Source organism: Salvelinus namaycush, chromosome 4 (genome assembly GCF_016432855.1).
Source record: "Salvelinus namaycush isolate Seneca chromosome 4, SaNama_1.0, whole genome shotgun sequence".
NCBI lineage: Eukaryota > Metazoa > Chordata > Actinopteri > Salmoniformes > Salmonidae > Salvelinus > Salvelinus namaycush.
The window spans coordinates 16,521,889-16,539,873 of record NC_052310.1 but is presented as its reverse complement, the minus strand read 5'-3'; the positions used below and the strand labels follow the sequence as shown (position 1 = coordinate 16,539,873).

At 42.2% G+C, this 17,985-nt stretch overlaps 1 protein-coding gene across 2 annotated transcripts in view; it reads left to right on the top strand.

Annotated features, from left to right (window-relative positions):
* The window catches only part of raraa (retinoic acid receptor, alpha a), a 58,547-nt gene extending 50,363 nt beyond the window's left edge, over positions 1-8,184 (top strand). For both annotated transcript variants that reach the window (XM_038991295.1, XM_038991294.1), the window contains 5 exons: positions 152-312; positions 1,949-2,125; positions 2,548-2,752; positions 4,012-4,170; positions 5,907-8,184. In XM_038991295.1, coding sequence (XP_038847223.1) covers positions 152-312; positions 1,949-2,125; positions 2,548-2,752; positions 4,012-4,170; positions 5,907-6,109 — 905 coding nt within the window. In that variant the 3' untranslated portion in view covers positions 6,110-8,184. The remainder of the gene's footprint in view (positions 1-151; positions 313-1,948; positions 2,126-2,547; positions 2,753-4,011; positions 4,171-5,906) is intronic.
* Positions 8,185-17,985: the final 9,801 nt, after the last annotated feature.

The following is a 17,985-nucleotide window of genomic DNA, read 5'->3' as shown; positions in this document are numbered from 1 at the left end:
CTAGACTGTTTGTAAACCAACCAACTGAAACCGAGACATACCAAATTTACCTCAGAAGCCCCCTTCTTTTTAACACACCTTTTAGACATTCCACTGCTAAATGGCCTCCCTGTTCCTAAACCCTGCTTCTCTTCCTTCTCTCTCCCGTCAGCGGTGAGGAACGACCGGAACAAGAAGAAGAAGGATGAGAAGAAGCCGGAGTGTACTGAGAGCTACGTGCTGAGCACTGAGACGGAGCAGATGATCAACAGGGTCAGCAAGGCGCATAAGGAGACCTTCCCTTCCCTCTGCCAGCTGGGCAAATACACTACGGTGAGCACCACAATACTTAGAGACAGAGGTGTGTGTGTGTTTCTGTATGTAAAATCTCACAGATAAACCAGGACAGGGCATTCGCTCATCTGTTGTGGTTGGTATTTTAACTGAATGATTCTTCAAAGTGTTGTTTAAGTATAGCTTCAGAACCTTGTTGGTGCTGCTACCTGTGATTCTCATAGCCACAGAGTACGTTCATTTGATTTATTGTGTCATTCATGTTGTCTGTGTGGAGTCTTGAATGCAGGGGCGCAACTTTGTTTTTAGAAGTGGGGGGGCATAATCTGGCAGAGGATCTGGGGATTCCCTCCCTCCCCCCAAATTTTTTTGGGGCATCTAAGCTAATTTCCTGCATTTCTACACAATCCAATATGACCCATGGACTTTCTAGCCGTCTTTATTTAGAACAAAAAAATAAGCAAAAATGTCCCAGTCATCTAGCTAGTTAAGAGATCATTGTTAAATATGTTTAAGTGATAAGACTGAACAAGATCAAAGCTAATTCAATAATCAATATTGTTGCACCTTTAACCAATAGCCTAACAAATTAACAACTTAACAACTCAAAAATAAAGGACTTTTGATTGTGTTTGTTAAGAAATCCTCTATCAAATTTCAGCCAGACCACCCAGCCAGCCCGATCCGTCTACATGCCCGACCCCACCAGCCTAGTCAATAACCAACACACTTTCCCCCCAATCTTTAGGTTTGGGAATAAAGGTTAAAAATAATACAAAAAATAAGCGCAAAGCTACACATACATTATACATATTTTATTTCAGCTCATGAAACACTTTACATGTTGTGTTTATATTTTTGTTCAGTATGAAATGTATGAAAGTACAATTGAAATATTTTGAGGCATCTGGCTTGTTCAGTGTTTGCTGCACAGAGAAAATAAAGTATTGTATCTGCAAAAATTCACCTGAGCTCCATCACAAACTGGTCTTTCCTGGCTGCCTGACCATGCTGAGATCCGTCACCAGCTGATCCTCCTAAAATGAGGCATGACAAAGAATTACCTTGGTGTACATTTATTTATTCATTATATGGTTCAATAATTGAAATGCCCATTATTCCCAGATCCCAGACGGTAGCTTTAATCTGCTGTCCTGTAGCTACTGTAGGTCTACCCATCAACTCAAGATGGAACTTTGTATCAATTACTGATATTGTTAATATACTGCAAAATTCACCACAACTCCGTAGACTGGTCTTCCCTGGCTGTCTGACCCTGCTGGGACACCTGTCACCATCTGATCCTGCTAAGACATGATGATCATAGTGTTGTGTACTGACGGTGCACCATGACAGTGAAGCCTGTAGAGCTGTTTATTACTGTGTCAGTGTGAAAAGTAAGGAATTATCTCGGGAAACTGACAAATCAATAAGATTACATTGCTATACTGACTGTAATAAAAACTCACATTGCACATAAAACGCCAATTTTGGCCAGCTCTCGTTCTCTGTACATCAACTGGCAAAAGCAATCGAAGTTAATTTACTTAATTTACTCAGAATGTGACCCCCCGTCCCCAGTGAAAGTTGCGCCACTGCTTCAATGTAAAACCATCTTCATCCAATAAAAACAGGTTAGCCATCAAACTCTTACTAGTCTCTCTCTCATTCACAGAGTAACAGCTCGGAGCGGCGTGTGGCTTTGGACGTGAACCTGTGGGACAAATTCAGCGAGCTGTCCACCAAGTGTATCATCAAGACGGTGGAGTTTGCCAAGCAGCTGCCCGGCTTCACCACGCTCACCATCGCTGACCAGATCACCCTGCTCAAGGCCGCCTGTCTGGACATACTGGTAAGGGGATCGCTTTTGGTTAGGTCTACTAATGGTTGTCTGGAACAAATGCTAACACACCCTCTCGGATCGCTCTTCATGATCAGAGTTGGTCGATTAACCAACCCTGGTCCTGGTCCATCTGAGAGGGAGTACAGGCGTTTGTTCCAGCACTAAAACACCATATCACCAACAAATCACCTTTATAAGTAGGAACTTGATCAGTTGAAACGGATGTATGAGTGCTGGGGTGGTGTAAAAACCTGCACACAGTCTAGTTTTTTCAGGCCTGGGATTAGTGAGTGGTGACCTGATAAGATCTGTTCATAGGATTATTGAAGGTACTACAGCTACTTATCGATTCATACCCCGTGCTATTGCATGATTGGCCTATGTATTTTATTTCTGGCATGCTCAACCAATCCTGCGCTCTACTCCCTCAGATTCTGCGGATCTGCACGCGCTACACACCGGAGCAGGACACCATGACGTTCTCGGACGGCCTGACACTAAACCGGACCCAGATGCACAATGCCGGCTTCGGACCGCTCACCGACCTGGTGTTCGCCTTCGCCAACCAGCTCCTCCCCCTGGAGATGGACGACGCCGAGACGGGGCTGCTCAGCGCCATCTGTCTGCTGTGTGGAGGTACTGCGGCTGTTTGGATTTAACCAATGCTACTGCATATACAGACGCACCCATACACACTGTGATTGAAGTTGATAATGACATTGTGCCCGGGTAGAGGTTAATCTGCCTCGTCTTCATGTGGCTGTGAAGGTGTCGCTGTCTCAAACAAATAGAGCTGGTCACATCACTTCTCATTATAGGCAACTGTCACTGTACCGTATTCCAGCATTCACATATTGGACAGGCTCAAAACTATACTGAACAAAAATATAAACGCAACATGTAAACGGTTGGTCTCATGTTTCATGAGCTGAAATAAAAGATACCAGAAATGTTCCATACACACACAAAGCTTATTCATCAAAAATGTTGTGCACAAATTTGTTTATATCCCTGCTAGTGAGCATTTCTCCTTTGCCAAGATAATTCATCCACCTGATAGGTGTGGCATATTGAGAAGCTGATTAAACGGCATGATCATTACACAGGTGCACCTTGTGCTGGGGACAATAAAAGGCCTTTTTTGTCACACAACACAATGCCACAGATCTCTCAAATTTTGAGGGAGCGTGCAATTGGCATGCTGACTGCAGGAATGTCCACCATAGCTGTTGCCAGATGATTTAATGTTAATTTCTCTACCATAATCCGCCTCCAACGTCGTTTTAGAGAATTTGGCAGTACGTCCAACCAGCCTCACAACCGCAGACCACTTGTATGGCGTTCTGAGGGCGAGCGGTTTGCTGATGTTAACATTGTGAACAGAAGTGCCCCATGGTGGGCAGGCATGAAATAGGCAGGCATAAACCATGGACAACGAGCACAATTGCATTTTATCGATGGCAATTTGAATGATGGCAATTTGAATGCACATAAAATACAGATGCATATCTGTATTCCCAATCATGTGAAATCCATAGATGAGGGCCTAATTGATTTCAATTGACGGATTTCCTCATATGAACTATAACTAAAGTAAAATCTTTGACATTTTTGGTCAGTATAGAAATGTAGACTAGTGCTGTGTCTTGAGCACCATCTACTGATTAATAGTAAACATATAACAATGTGTACTTAGAAATTCTCAGCGTTGACCCACCTGGAGAACGTTCAGGAGGGTGCGCACTCACTGCAGCGTTAAAGAACGTTCAGATAATGTAGCTAATGTGGTGCAAATATGATGGCCTGTCATGTAGAATACAGTTTAGCATGAGCTCTATTTATTACATTTCAACTCACTGAACACACCCCTGTATTGTGTTTGTGGCTGTGTGTAGATCGGCAGGACCTGGAACAGGCAGACAAGGTGGACGTACTACAGGAGCCCCTACTGGAGGCTTTGAAGATCTACGTGAGGAAGAGGAGGCCTCACAAACCACACATGTTTCCCAAGATGCTGATGAAGATCACCGACCTGAGGAGCATCAGTGCCAAAGGTGATAGGCAGTCCGAGACATCCGTCTACACCGTTGACCATTTCTTTCTCGTTCAAAGGTTGTTTGAAATAGGCCTAGATCCGGCATCTTGCGATTGGTTCAAGAATTATCGATAACGGACAGGACACAAATGTAGTTTCCTCAGTATTACGAAAGGTGTGCAGCAGGGGTCGCTTTTTGGGGCCCTGTTCTCTTCACTATTTATATGAAACCTGTAGCGTTCCTCTCTATGCGGATGGTACAGTTATTACTGTTATTTACTCCTGTGCCCCCTCAGTACAGCAGACCTTTCATGACCTTCAACATGTTTTTGACTCAATTCAAAAATCACTTACTGATCTTTAAACTAGTGCCTAATGCCAATAACAACCAAATTGATGTTCTCTAGGTCTTGTAATATTGACCCTGAGGATCTGCGTATTTGCACGTGATGATACTCTCTTTTAAAACACACATTGAAAAAAGGACAAAAGAGCTGAGAATTAAGATGGGTTTCTTTTATAGAAATAAATCCTGCTTCACTTTGAAAAGTAGAAGGAAGATTGTTCAAAGAATGCTTCTCCCAGTACTTTATTATTGTAATATAATCTACATGCATGCGGCAGCCTCTGTTTTAAAACCTTCAGACTGTCTATCACTCAACACTGTTTTATCACTAGGGACAATTTTCTTACACATCACTGCATTTTGTATAGTTCTGTTGGCTGGGAGCCTCTGACTACCAGAAGGGCCCACTTTGTATATGAAGTGTTTCTTCAGAGACTCCCCCACTTACTCAGCTCACGTATTAATTGGAAGTCCAGCAATTTTCAGAGCCGTTCTCTGGACTGGCTGGTTCTGGAGGTACCGCGGGTCTCCACTGAGCTGGGGAAAAATGCTTTTAATTTTTATGTCTATCTTGTGGAATAGCCTTCAGGCAGCATTGAAGCTGGACTCGCTTGTCTCCCTTGGACAGTTTATATCCATTTTGAGGGAGATACGGTAGTAGTTTGTTTTGATTAATCTTGTTGTATTGATGTTGCTATTTTGCTTTATGTTGTATTGAATTATGTGTTAATGTTCACAGGGCTCCCTTGAGAATGAGACCCTGGTTTCAATGATGACCCCACTGTTTAAACGTTAAATAAAGAATACACAAATAAAATACACACAGCTGTGGATTAGCCATATACTGTACTTCTGTTTCAATTAGCCTTGTATTCTAATGGTCTACTATATATAGTAGTTAAATCTGCAATATTCAACTTTTTGGGCGACTTGACCAAATTAACATAGAAATGGGATTTATAGATCTGTAATTTTTATTGAAAGCAAGTCTAAGAAGCATAGATCTGTTCTATGTGTGCTATTATATGCTTCCCATTCTTAAGTTTTGTTTTTGCGTCTTTTACTTTGTTTTGTAAACCAGCTGAGAATACAATATTTTTGGTTATGGAAAATATTTCACAGCGGTTTAGATGGTACAATAATTCTCTACACTATACTTACTTGTTTTGTCACAAACTGAAATTAGGCAAACTATTTAAATTTTAGCAACCAGGAAATGGCGGCGCAATTTCTGCATAGTGTACCGTTTAAGGTACTTACTTTGCAACGTCCATAAAGGTTTAAACTCAATTGTAAAGGTATACATTTGTAATTTAGATCCAAGTCAAATGTGACTCATTCATATAAAGGGGTTGAATGTCCACAACTGAGGACATACTAACACCATATCTTGGTCCTCCCCTCCTCAGGAGCCGAGCGTGTCATCACCCTGAAGATGGAGATCCCGGGCTCCATGCCCCCTCTCATCCAGGAGATGCTGGAGAATTCTGAGGGTCTGGAGAGTGGGGCCACAGGCTCCCGGACCAGTGGGGCCCTCCCAGGCAGCTGCAGCCCCAGCCTATCCCCAAGTTCCGCCCAAAGCAGCCCCAGCCCCACCACGCAGTCACCGTAGCAAGCAGCCCTCTTTTTCTTTCATCCCCCTCTTTCTCCCTGTGGTTGGGGAGTCCTCAATGGACACAGAGACTGGCGTGTTCTTGAGTGTTCCTCCCTATGTGCGATACACCCTCTCCTGCTCCACCCCCTCAAAGACACTGTCTGGAAAATGGCGGACGGGCGGTGGTGTGATTTCTCCGTTTTCTGGAACACTGCTGATATCTCCTCCATCGCTCACCTCACCCTTCCCTCTCTCTCTCTCTCTCCACCTGAAAGACTGAGGGAAGGAATCGAAAGGAGCAGTCAGAGCTGTGGACACTGGTCCACTCAGAGGGGCTGGCGGGAAAGGGGGAGACAGACAGACAAACGGACAGGACAAGCAGACAGACTAACACCAGACACTTTTCTCGTTTCTCCAAGGCGGACTGCAGGCATGGACTTGTCGAAGAAGACCCCACAAAAAGACTGGGTCGTTCTCCTTTTCCATCTTTGAAAAACAGATTTCGTACAAAATATATATATAGAAAAGTAAGAAACTGTTGTGATTGAATTCTTCTTGATGGAATAACAGGTTGAGAAGAAAAACAACTTTTTTGTGTGTTTTAATTGTTCCATTGTTTTATCACATACTGATGATGTTTTAATTAACAAAAGTAAAGAAGTTAAAATTTACTTTTTCAATTTAAAGACATACACACGCAAATGTGCACAGAATAGAGTTGCGATAAATATCAAACTATTCCAGGTTGGGTTTGCTTTTTCTCTCCTTTTTCTTTTCTGCTGCAAAGAGAATTGGAAAAAATGATTGTATGAGCTTGGATGTATGATATGGTCACAGGTCCTTCAAGAAATCAAATGAATGAAGTTAAGGTGTATTTTAAGTAGCCTTTGAGTTCATGTATATAAGCTGTATTCATTTCTTAAAAAAAAAAAAAAAAACTACGGATACCTTTTACGTGTTTTGTTCGTATGTTTATGTTTGAAGAAAAATATATTTTAAGCACATTTTCCTGAAGGAGGGACATGTCCATAGAAATCACTATTGTTCTTAACGGCAGCCACAATTTAGTTCACTCTCACCCCTTAAATTACAACATAGATTCCCATGAATACGAAAAAGAAAACCAAAGCACTCATATTGGGGCTTTTTGGTGATTGGTAGCTGAAGAAAGATGTGGATTTGGGGAGTTGGAGGGTTGAGAGCCAGGTGCTGGGTTCATCCAGCTAGGCACAGAGACTAGACACAGCATGGTTCCCAAATGGATTACAATGTGAAGGATGGAGTACAGTACACTGTATTTTCAAGACAAGTGATTCCTATAAGAATCTAAAAAATGATATGTGGGGGAGGGTAACTTGAGTGATCTAGTGTCCCCTATTGATGGTGAAGGAAGTTGGCCTTGTTGACTATGCTCTCACGAATACACCAACAACCTGGGTTGTATTCATTAGGCGTGAAAAATAAAAAAAATAAGTGATTGACACAGGGAGAGTCTACCCCCCCCCCCCTTGTAAAATGTTTTGCAGTGTGCACTAATGAATGTGACCCCGTTTTGGGAAACGGGACCTTTGACCTTTGCCTCAAAGCAATACCACCTGTGATTCTTCATAGAAGCCCAACATCACCACTGAGCCTAGTTTTTGATTCTCACACGCAGCTCGCTCAAACATTCATCACTGTACACAAACACATATCGATGTCTCAGGAAGGAATCATTCTATATGCTTTGCTTGTTCTTTGTAAGAGTTTCCACTGTGCTGCACCCTACTGCCAATCACACACATGCATGCTACTGAGCCCTTGAATTCTACAACTCTACAATCACTCGTCTCTGCTCGGCCAGTACTTTGCAGAGAGACTGGTCTGAACAACAAGAGCTATGCAGAGGATGTCAATATGGATTCTGTTGGAATCATAAATGTGTTCATTTTTTTTCCTCAATTAGGACAACACCTGTCCACAACAGCGCACAAGCCTCTCTCCCCAGCAAATCTGGATTAGCAACACAAACCCCTCGATTTGAGAAGTATGGAATATGTTGCAATTTTTTTCAAAATTCATCAGGCAACTTAAAATAAAAACATTTCAGAATAGTGTTTGTTTGTGTGTGCCTGTAGCAGTGTTTGATTACACATTTGTGTTAATACATCAAGATGTGTACTATAATTCATTTTTTTATTGTCTTATACTTGAGGAGTCTTCTGCACCTGAGCCTTGTACTTTGAGAAGCATTACTTGGCGTGTAAACAAATGTCTGTCATATACACCCCACTGATAGATGAGTAGGCCTCTTCTGATAGAAGAAATACATTGATGGCAGCAACGGCTACCATTTATGGACAGTCATAATGTCTTGCATAATGTAAGTACGCAGTAATAAATGGATGGAATGTGCTGTTGCAGACTGCAGTACAGTACAAGGACAACCATACAAACGTTAGGCCCTCAAATACTAACGAAGGCTACAGAGTTTTACTGGTAGCAAGCAGGCCATTGAGAGTGGTTATTTGTCATCTGGCATAGAACGTTTAATATCACTCTCGTCACAGACAGTAAACTAGTAACACAGAGCATACTGTGTCTCTGCTTGTGATTGTACTAGTTCTAGTAACTGCATGAGATAAGAACAGCTTTTCAAATTAGCGAGAAAGATGTTTGATGCAGTTACTCAAATGGCTTTATCATTTGATTGGTAGAAGATATAGTGTTCCTCATTTTTTAGGAACAGGTGTCTAATTTATTTTGGATTATCAGCCTTCCCCTCCACTCTCATGGTTCACAAGGATTTATACACTATAATAATACCGGTTATGTTATGTTTGGTTTCTAAGTTCTAACCAGGTAAAAGCACAAGCAGAGAGTACGTTTTAAATGCACAGTAATCATTTTTTATTAAACTGACTATGGCAGTAGGCAGATTATGCAATAGTAATGTAAATACCTTACTCTGTTTATCAATCTGTGTAAGGTCAAAATCAATCTTTAGAATTATTAAGACTTGTAAACACCTTAAATCGGCGTTCCAGCTGTGTATTTATACTGAACAAAAATAAATATGAAACAATTACAAAGATTTTACTGAGTTACAGTTCATATAAGGCAATCAGTCCATTTAAATACATTCATTATTCCCTAATCTATGGATTTCACATTTATTTAATTTTTATTTAACTAGGCAAGTCAGTTACGAAAAATTCTTATTTACAATGACGGCCTACCGGGGAACAGTGGGTTAACTGCGTTGTTCAGGGGTAGAACGACAGATTTTTACCTTGGCAGCTCGGGGATTCAATCCAGCAACCTTTCGGTTACTGGCTCAACGCTCTAACCGCTAGGCTACCTGCCGCCCCATCAGATACAGATACATGCATACAGATATGCATACAGATATGCATACGTTGGTCACAGATACCTTTGTAAAAAAGATATGGGCATGGATCAAAAAACCAGTCAGCATCTGGTGTGGCTAACATTTTCCTCACGTTGCTCAGGCTGTTGATTGTGGCCTGTGGAATGTTGTCCCACTCCTCTTCAATGGCTGTGCGAAGTTGCTGGATATTGGCGGAAACTCGGACACGCTGTCGTACACGTCGATCCAGAGCGACCCTAACATGCTCAATGGGTGACATGTCTGGTGAGTATGCAGGTCATGGAAGAACTGGGACATTTTCAGCTTCCAGGAATTTTGTACCGATCCTTGCGACATGGGGCCATGCATTATCATGCTGAAACATGAAGTGATGGCGGCGGATGAATGGCACAACAATGGGCCTCAGAATCTCGTCACGGTGTCTCAGTGCATTCAAATTGCCATTGATAAAATGCAATTGTGTTCATTGTCCGTAGCTTATGCCTGCCCATACCACAACCCCACCGCCACCATGGGGCACTCTGTTCACAACGTTGACATCAGCTAACCCCTCGCCCACACAAGGCCATACACGTGGTCTGCGGTTGTGAGGCTGGTTGGACGTACTGCCAAATTCTCTATAATGACGTTGGAGGCGGCTTATGGTAGAGAAATTAACATTCAATTCTCTGGCAACAGCTCTAGTGGACATTGCTGCAGTCAGCATGTCAATTGCACGCTCCATCAAAACTTGAGACATCTGTGGCATAGAGCACCACCGTGGAGGTGTCATAATACCCAACAAACCTAGCAGTCAAACAGGGAAATGGTTCCAATTGTTTTTCCACTATTAATTTTTCCCGTACGGGATTTTAGAAACACTTAAAATAAGGGCTGTGTTTTGTGTAGGCTTACCGTGGTTTGAGGTTTTGTAAATCTCTTTCGGACAAGGTGACTTATCAATATATTCAGCTCTACTTACTCTCAGTTTCGAAAATGCTAATTAGCATCAAAGTAGACACCATGCAAAACTACAATTCCCTGCAAGCTCCATCACGTCATTTCTAGCTGACACCTTTGCTAACAGGTATTGTGTCCATTTAAAACTTGCACAAGACATTTCACAGAATTGTCCATTTAAAGAAATGTAGCCAATTTATTAATTACTACATTTAACTAACATTAGATAGTTAATCCAGAGATTCTTACCTTTGCCTCGATTCGGCAGTCTAGTCCAGATAATCATGGCATTTGTAGTTCTTTATGATAGCCACATTAGCAGTTAATTAGCATTTGATATTTGGGGGGTAAATACAGACAAATATATTGATAAAAGTCACCTTGTCCTAGAGAGATTTACACAGTTATCAGAACGTCACGCCAAGGTAAGCCTACACTTCTTCACTGAGGTTTAACGGCGGTTGGCTCTGTCAGGTTGTATGGGGAGAGTTGCTACACAGCTATTCCTGTGTTGTCTTGGCTATGGGTTTACGGTCGTTGTCCTGTTGGAAGGTGAACCTTCACCCCAGTCTGAGGTCCGGAGATCTCTGGAGTAGGTTTTCATCAAGGATCTCTCCGTACTTGACTCTGTTCATCTTTGCCTCAATCCTGACTAGTCTCTCAGTCCCTGCCGCTGAAAAACATCCTCAGAGCATGATGCTGGCAACACCATGCTTCACCATAGGGATGGTGCCAGGTTTCCTCCAGATGTGACGCTTGGCATTCAAGCCAAAGAGTTCAATCTTGGTTTTATCCAACCAGAGAATCTTGTTTCTCATGGTCTGAGAGTCTTTAGGTGCCTTTTGGCAAACTCCAAGGGGTCTGTCATGTGCCTTTTACTGAGGAATGTCTTCCGTCTGGCCACTACCATAAAGGATTGGTTGGTGATTGGTGGAGTGCTGCAGAGATGGTTGTCCTTCTGGAAGTTTCTCCCATCTCCACAGAGGAACTCTAGAGCTCTGTCAGAGTGACCATCAAGTTCTTGGTCACCTCTCTGACCAAGACCCTTCTTCCCCAACTGCTCATTTTGGCCGGGCAGCCAGCTCTAGGAAGAGTCTTGGTGGTTCAAAACGAATTCCATTTAAGAATGATGGAGGCCACTGTGTTCTTTGGGGACTTTCAGTGCAGCAGACATTTTTTGGTACCCTTCCCCAGATCTGTGCCTCGACACAATCCTGTCTCAGAGCACTTCGAAAAAAGAAAAAAAATGTTTTACCCTTATTTAACTAGGCTAGTTAGTTAAGAACAAATTCTTATTTTCAATGACGGCCTAGTGGGTTAACTGCCTTGTTCAGGGGCAGAACGACAGATGTTTACCTTGTCAGCTCAGGGATTCGATCTTGTCCAACACTCTAACCACTACCTGCCGCCCAATTCCTTCACCCTCATGGCTTGGTCTTTGCTCTGACACCTGTATATAGCCTCATTTCTTCTTTTTTTCTTTACTTATCTATTGTTTACCTAATACCTATTTTTTACTTAAACTGCGCTGTTGGTTAAGGGCTTGTAAGTAAGCATTTCACTGTAAGGTCTACACCTGTTGTATTCGGCGCACGTGACAAACTTTGATTTGATTTGACATGCACTGTCAACTTTGAGACCTTATATAGACAGATGTGTGCCTTTCCAACTCAGGTCCAATCAATTGAATTTACAACAGGTGGACACCAATCAAGTTGTAAAAACATCTCAAGGATGATCAATGGAAACAGGATGCACCTGAGCTCAATTTCGAGTCTCATAGCAAAGGGTCTGAATACTTATGTAAATAAGGTATTAGAGTTAGGTTTTTTTTGCAAAAATTTCTAAAAACCTGTTTTTGCTTTGTCATTATGGGGTATTGTGCGTAGATTTTTATTTAATAAATGTTAGAATAAGGCTGTAGGCTAACAAAATGTGAACAAAGTCAATGGGTCTGAATACTTTCCGAAGGCACTGTATATCACTTGTTGGCTTATCCCTCTGTACTGGTGAAGATCTACTACTCATAACACTCCTCTCAGGATCCCTCCCCCTTGACTCATCTTCCTCTACTTTCTTCACTGCCTCAGCATATGAAAACTTCTGCACTACTCTAACATTGAAATCCTCAACCTGCCTCTCTTGCACCGGACATTTCTGATTCAACACCATAGTACTCTCCAAGCTCATGAGTAAGCTCGGGGCCCTGGGTCTGAACCCCGCCCTATTCAACTCGGTCCTGGACTTCCTGACAGGCCACCCCCAGGTGGTGAAGGTAAGAAACAACACCTCCACTTCGCTGATCCTCAACACATGGGCCCCACAAGGGTGTGTGCTCAACCCCCTCCTGTACTCCCTGTTCACCCATGACTGCGTGGCCACGCACACCTCCAACTCAATCATCAAGTTTGCAGACGACACAACAGTAGTAGGCCTGATTACCAACAATGGCGAGACAGCCTGCAGGGAGGAGGTGAGGGCCCTGGGAGTGTGGTGCCAGGAAAATAACGTCTCACTCAACGTCAACAAAACAAAGGAGCTGATCATGGACTTCAGAAAACAACAGCGGGAGCACCCCCCTATCCACACCGACGGGACCGCAGTGGAGAAGGTGGAAAGCTTCAAGTTCATCGGCGTACACATCACTGACAAACTGAAATGGTCCACCCACACAGACAGTGTGGTGTTGCGCCTCTTCAACCTCAGAAGTCTGAAGAAATTTGGCTTGGCCCCTAAAACCCTCACAAACTTCTACAGATGCACAATGGAGAGCATCCTGTCGGGCTGTATCACCGCCTGGTATGGCAACTGCACCGCCCGCAACCGCAGGGCTCTCCAAAGGGTGGTGCGGTCTGTCCAGCACATAAACGGGGGCAAACTACCTGCCCTCCAGGACACCTACAGCACCCGATGTCACAGGAAGGCCAAAAAGATCATCAAGGACAACAACCACCCAAGCCACTTCCTGTTCATCCTGCTATCATCCAGAAGGCGAGGTCAGTACAGGTGTATCAAAGCTGGGACCGAGAGACTGAAAAACAGCTTCTTTCTTCAAGGCCATCAGACTGTTAAATAGCCATCAGTAGCACCTTAGAGGCTGTTGCCCTATATACATAGACTTGAAATCACTGGCCACTTTAATAATGGAACACTGGTCACTTTAATAATGATTACATATTTTGCATTCATCTCATATGTATATACTGTATTCTATTCCACTGTATCTTAGTCTGTGCCGCGCCGACATTGCTCGTCCAAATATTTATATATTCTTAATTCCATTCCTTAACTTTGGATTTGTGTGTATTGTGTGTAGTGTTGTGAAATTGTTAGATATTACTTGTTAGATATTTCTGCACTGTTGGAGCTAGAAACACAAGTATTTCGCTACACCCGCAATAACATCTGCTAAACACGTGTATATGACCAATGAAATTTGATTTGATTTGATTTCCACGGGTCTAATGTCCATTGCTCTTGTTTCTTGGCCCAAGCAAGTCTCTTCTTATTATTGCTGTCCTTTAGTAGTGGTTTATTTGCAGCAATTTGACAATGAAGGCCTAATTCACAGTTTCCTCTGAACAGTTGATGTTGAGATGTGTCTGTTACTTGAACTCTGTGAAGCATTTATTTGAGATGCAATCTGAGGTGCATTTAATTGCCCATTTCTGAGGCTGGTAACGCAAAATAACTCTGGGTCTTCCTTTCCTGTGGCAGTCCTCATGAGAGCCAGTTTCATCATAGCGCTTGATGGTTTTTGCGACTGCACTTAAAGAAACTTTAAAAGTTCTTGACATTTTCTGGACTGCTTATTTGAGCTTTTCTTGACATAATATGGACTTGGCTTTATTTGGTAAAAGACTATCTTCTGTATACCACCCCTACCTTGTCACAACACAACTGACTGGTTCAAACGCGTTAAGAAGGAAAGAAATTCCACAAATTAACTTTTAACAAGGCACACCTGTTAATTGAAATGCATTCCAGGTGACTACCTCATGAAGCTGGTTGAGAGAATGCCAAGAGTGTGCAAAGCTGTCATCAAGGCAAAGGGCGGCTACTTTGAAGAATCTCAAATATAAAATATATTTTGATTTGTTTAACACTTTTTGGTTACTACATGATTCCATATCTGTTATTTCATAGTTTTGATGTCTTCACTATTATTCTACAATGTAGAAAATAAGAAAAAGTAAGAAAAACCCTTGAATGAGTAGGTGTGTCCAAACTTTTGACTGGTACTATATATGCTAACATGACTTTGTTGGGCAAAGACTCATCAAAACTCAAAAGAACAGACAACGACTCTTCTGTTTCACCACTCATGCCACCCTGTCTGCGTCGCACCAAACGACGAGCATCACAAACACCGGAAATCTTCAATTTTTACATTTTTCTTAATATTTTTTTTTATTTCACCTTTATTTAACCAGGTAGGCCAGTTGAGAACAAGTTCTCATTTCGATCTGCGACCTGGCCAAGATAGAGCAAAGCAGTGTGACACATGGGATAAACAAACATACAGTCAATAACACAATAGAAAATTCTATATACAGTGTGCAAATGTAGTAAGATTAGGGAGGTAAGGCAATAAATAGGCCATAGTGGCGAAATAATTACAATTTAGCAATTAAACACTGGAGTGATAGATGTGCAGAAAATTAATGTGCAAGTAGAGATACTGGGGTGCAAAGAAGCAAAAAAATGTATAACAATATGGGGATGAGGTAGTTGGGTGGGCTATTTACAGATGGTCTATGTACAGGTGCAATGATCGGTAAGCTGCTCTGACAGCTGATGCTTAACGTTAGTGAGGGAGATATAAGTCTCCAGCTTCAGTGATTTTTGCAATTCGTTCCAGTCATTGGCAGCAGAGAACTGGAAGGAAAGGTGGCCAAAGTAGGAGCTGGCTTTGGGGGTGACCAGTGAAATATACTTGCTGGAGCGCGTGCTACGGGTGGGTGGTGCTATGGTGACCAGTGAGCTGAGATAAGGCGGGGCTTTACCTAGCAAAGACTTATAGATAACCTGGAGCCAGTGGGTTTGGCGACGAATATGAAGCGAGGGCCAGCCAACGAGAGCATACAGGTCACAGTGGTGGGTGATATATGGGGCTTTGGTGACAAAACGGATTGCACTGTGATAGACTGCATCCTGTTTGCCGAGTAGAGTGTTGGAGGCTATTTTGTAAATGACATCGCCAAAGTCAAGGATCGGCAGGATAGTCAGTTTTACGAGGGTATGTTTGGCAGCATGAGTGAAGGATGCTTTGTTGCGAAATAGGAAGCCGATTCTAGATTTAATTTTGGAAATGCTTAATGTGAGTCTGGAAGGAGAGTTTACAGTCTAACCAGACACCTAGGTTTTTGTAGTTGTCCACATATTCTAAGTCAGAACCATCCAGAGTAGTGATGCTAGTCGGGCGGGCGGGTGTGGGCAACGATCGGTTGAAGAGCATGCATTTAGTTTTGCTTGCATTTAAGAGCAGTTGGAGGTCACGGAAGGAGTGTTGTATGGCATTGAAGCGCGTCTGGAGGTTTGTTAACACAGTGTCCAAAGAAGGGCCAGAAGTATACAGAATGGTGTCGTCTGCGTAGAGGTGGATCAGAGAATCACCAGCAGCAAGAGCGACATCATTGATGTATACAGAAAAAAAGAGTCGGGCCACTGGGGTAGTGGTAAAAAGAGTTTACCACTACCCCAGTTATCACTCCTTTTAATGGCACCCTTTTCTTCAGAGAAAAATAATTCACATCTCTTGTCCCCATTTGTTTAACGCAGAGTGCCTGCTGGTTACCCTCACCGATTCCACAGCACTCAATTCTGTTTTCACCTACCCTGACACCACAAATGGATCAGCCAAAAGTCAAGGGTCCACTTTTTCCCATAACTTCACTCCTACTGTCAGACTCATCTTTCTCGGGCTCCGAGAACTTCACCACACCTACCACCTCCAATACTTCGCCCTCATTCACTTTCATTTCTCCTCCTGTCTTCAGCTCACTCTGCTTACACTTTCTACCATTCATCTTTAACAAACCATGTCCCTTTTTTACTCCATTTTTAACCGACTCAAGCTCACCCTCTTCCTCCCTCTTTATCTTAGATCTCCTCTGCCTCTCTTTTTCCCTCCATTCCTTCTCCGTATTCCAAGTATACGTATCATTATGATAATACTGCACTTCTCCTGATATATCTTCTTGTTCTTGCCTTCTCAAGGGACGCCATTAACCTGCTGTCATAATCTCAGTACAATCAGCACAAGCCCCTCGGGATTTAAACACTCAACAGTGCATCGCACCGCCTCCGGTAAGCCTAGACGAAACACAGCCCTTATTTTAAGTGTTTCTAAAATGCTCTATGGGAAAATGTATGGTGGGAAAACAATTGGAACCATTTCCCTGTTTGACCGCTAGCTTTTATGGGTATTATGTCTCATCCTGTGGTATTTTAGTGTGTTGTGTGAAAAAACGGCCAATTTTAGTGTCCTTTTATTGTCCCCAGCATAAGTTGCATCTGTGTAATGGTCATGCTGTTTAATCAGCTTCTTGATATACCACACCTGTCCGGTGGATGGATTATCTTGGCAAAGGAGAAATGCTCATTAACAGGGATGTAAACATATTTGTGCACAACATTTGAGAGAAATACACTTTTGTGGAAAATGGGATCATTTTGCGTTCGTTTATATTTTTGTTCTGTGTAATTTGCCCATTTACTAGCACGAGCAGAGCGTGACTCTTTTTTTGACGTGAGTGAGTTCGGAACAATTTAATGTATGCGTCTTAGAAGTAGTTTTCACATACAAACTTTAGTTATATGTCCATACCCGAAAATAACATTGTCGCTGTGGTAGAACGTTTATTTTGGTTGTCGATGTTCTGTATTTATCAGTGCCATCAGGTAGACAGATTTCAGACGTGTCCATGTAAATATGATTATTAGGGAAATCGTTCTTCTTGGAAAGCATGTAAACGTTTTAATCGAACTATTATATTAATCTGACTCCAAAATAATCGCATTATTGTATTTCTTCAGGGAAGTTAACATTACCATACTCACAAATATATTTGTTTGATATTTTGATTAGTTCACATTGAGCATTCAGAAACGAAAAGACTGAACTAATATTTGTACCTTTTTGTTTCTGGGAATTTTTACTTTTAACATACATTGCTGACAAACAAGTTAATTATATCACTGTATAATTTCTTACAACGTTATTTCACCTTCAACAAATCCGCTCTGCCTTCTACTACTGTGGGTGTACCTTTAACAGAATTTCAGCCAATGGACACACTTCGCGCGTAATTTCAAACGTTTTCAAATTACTATCTGTTAGAAGGCGATGAAGTCCTCCGCCGGGCTTGTAAACAAAATAGTCCTTCATATTTTAAAGCACATTTGACACTGAAATCTGTAAAACGGGGTATATGTTTTACAAAATATAATATCCAATATATTTTATGACCTACCAAGTCCACAGCACAACTATGTATTTTAATAAGATTAAATTGGGCGGAGGGATTTCATGTACACTAGTTCGCTAACAGTTTTGCCAAGCGCAGTAAGGAACGGTCCACAT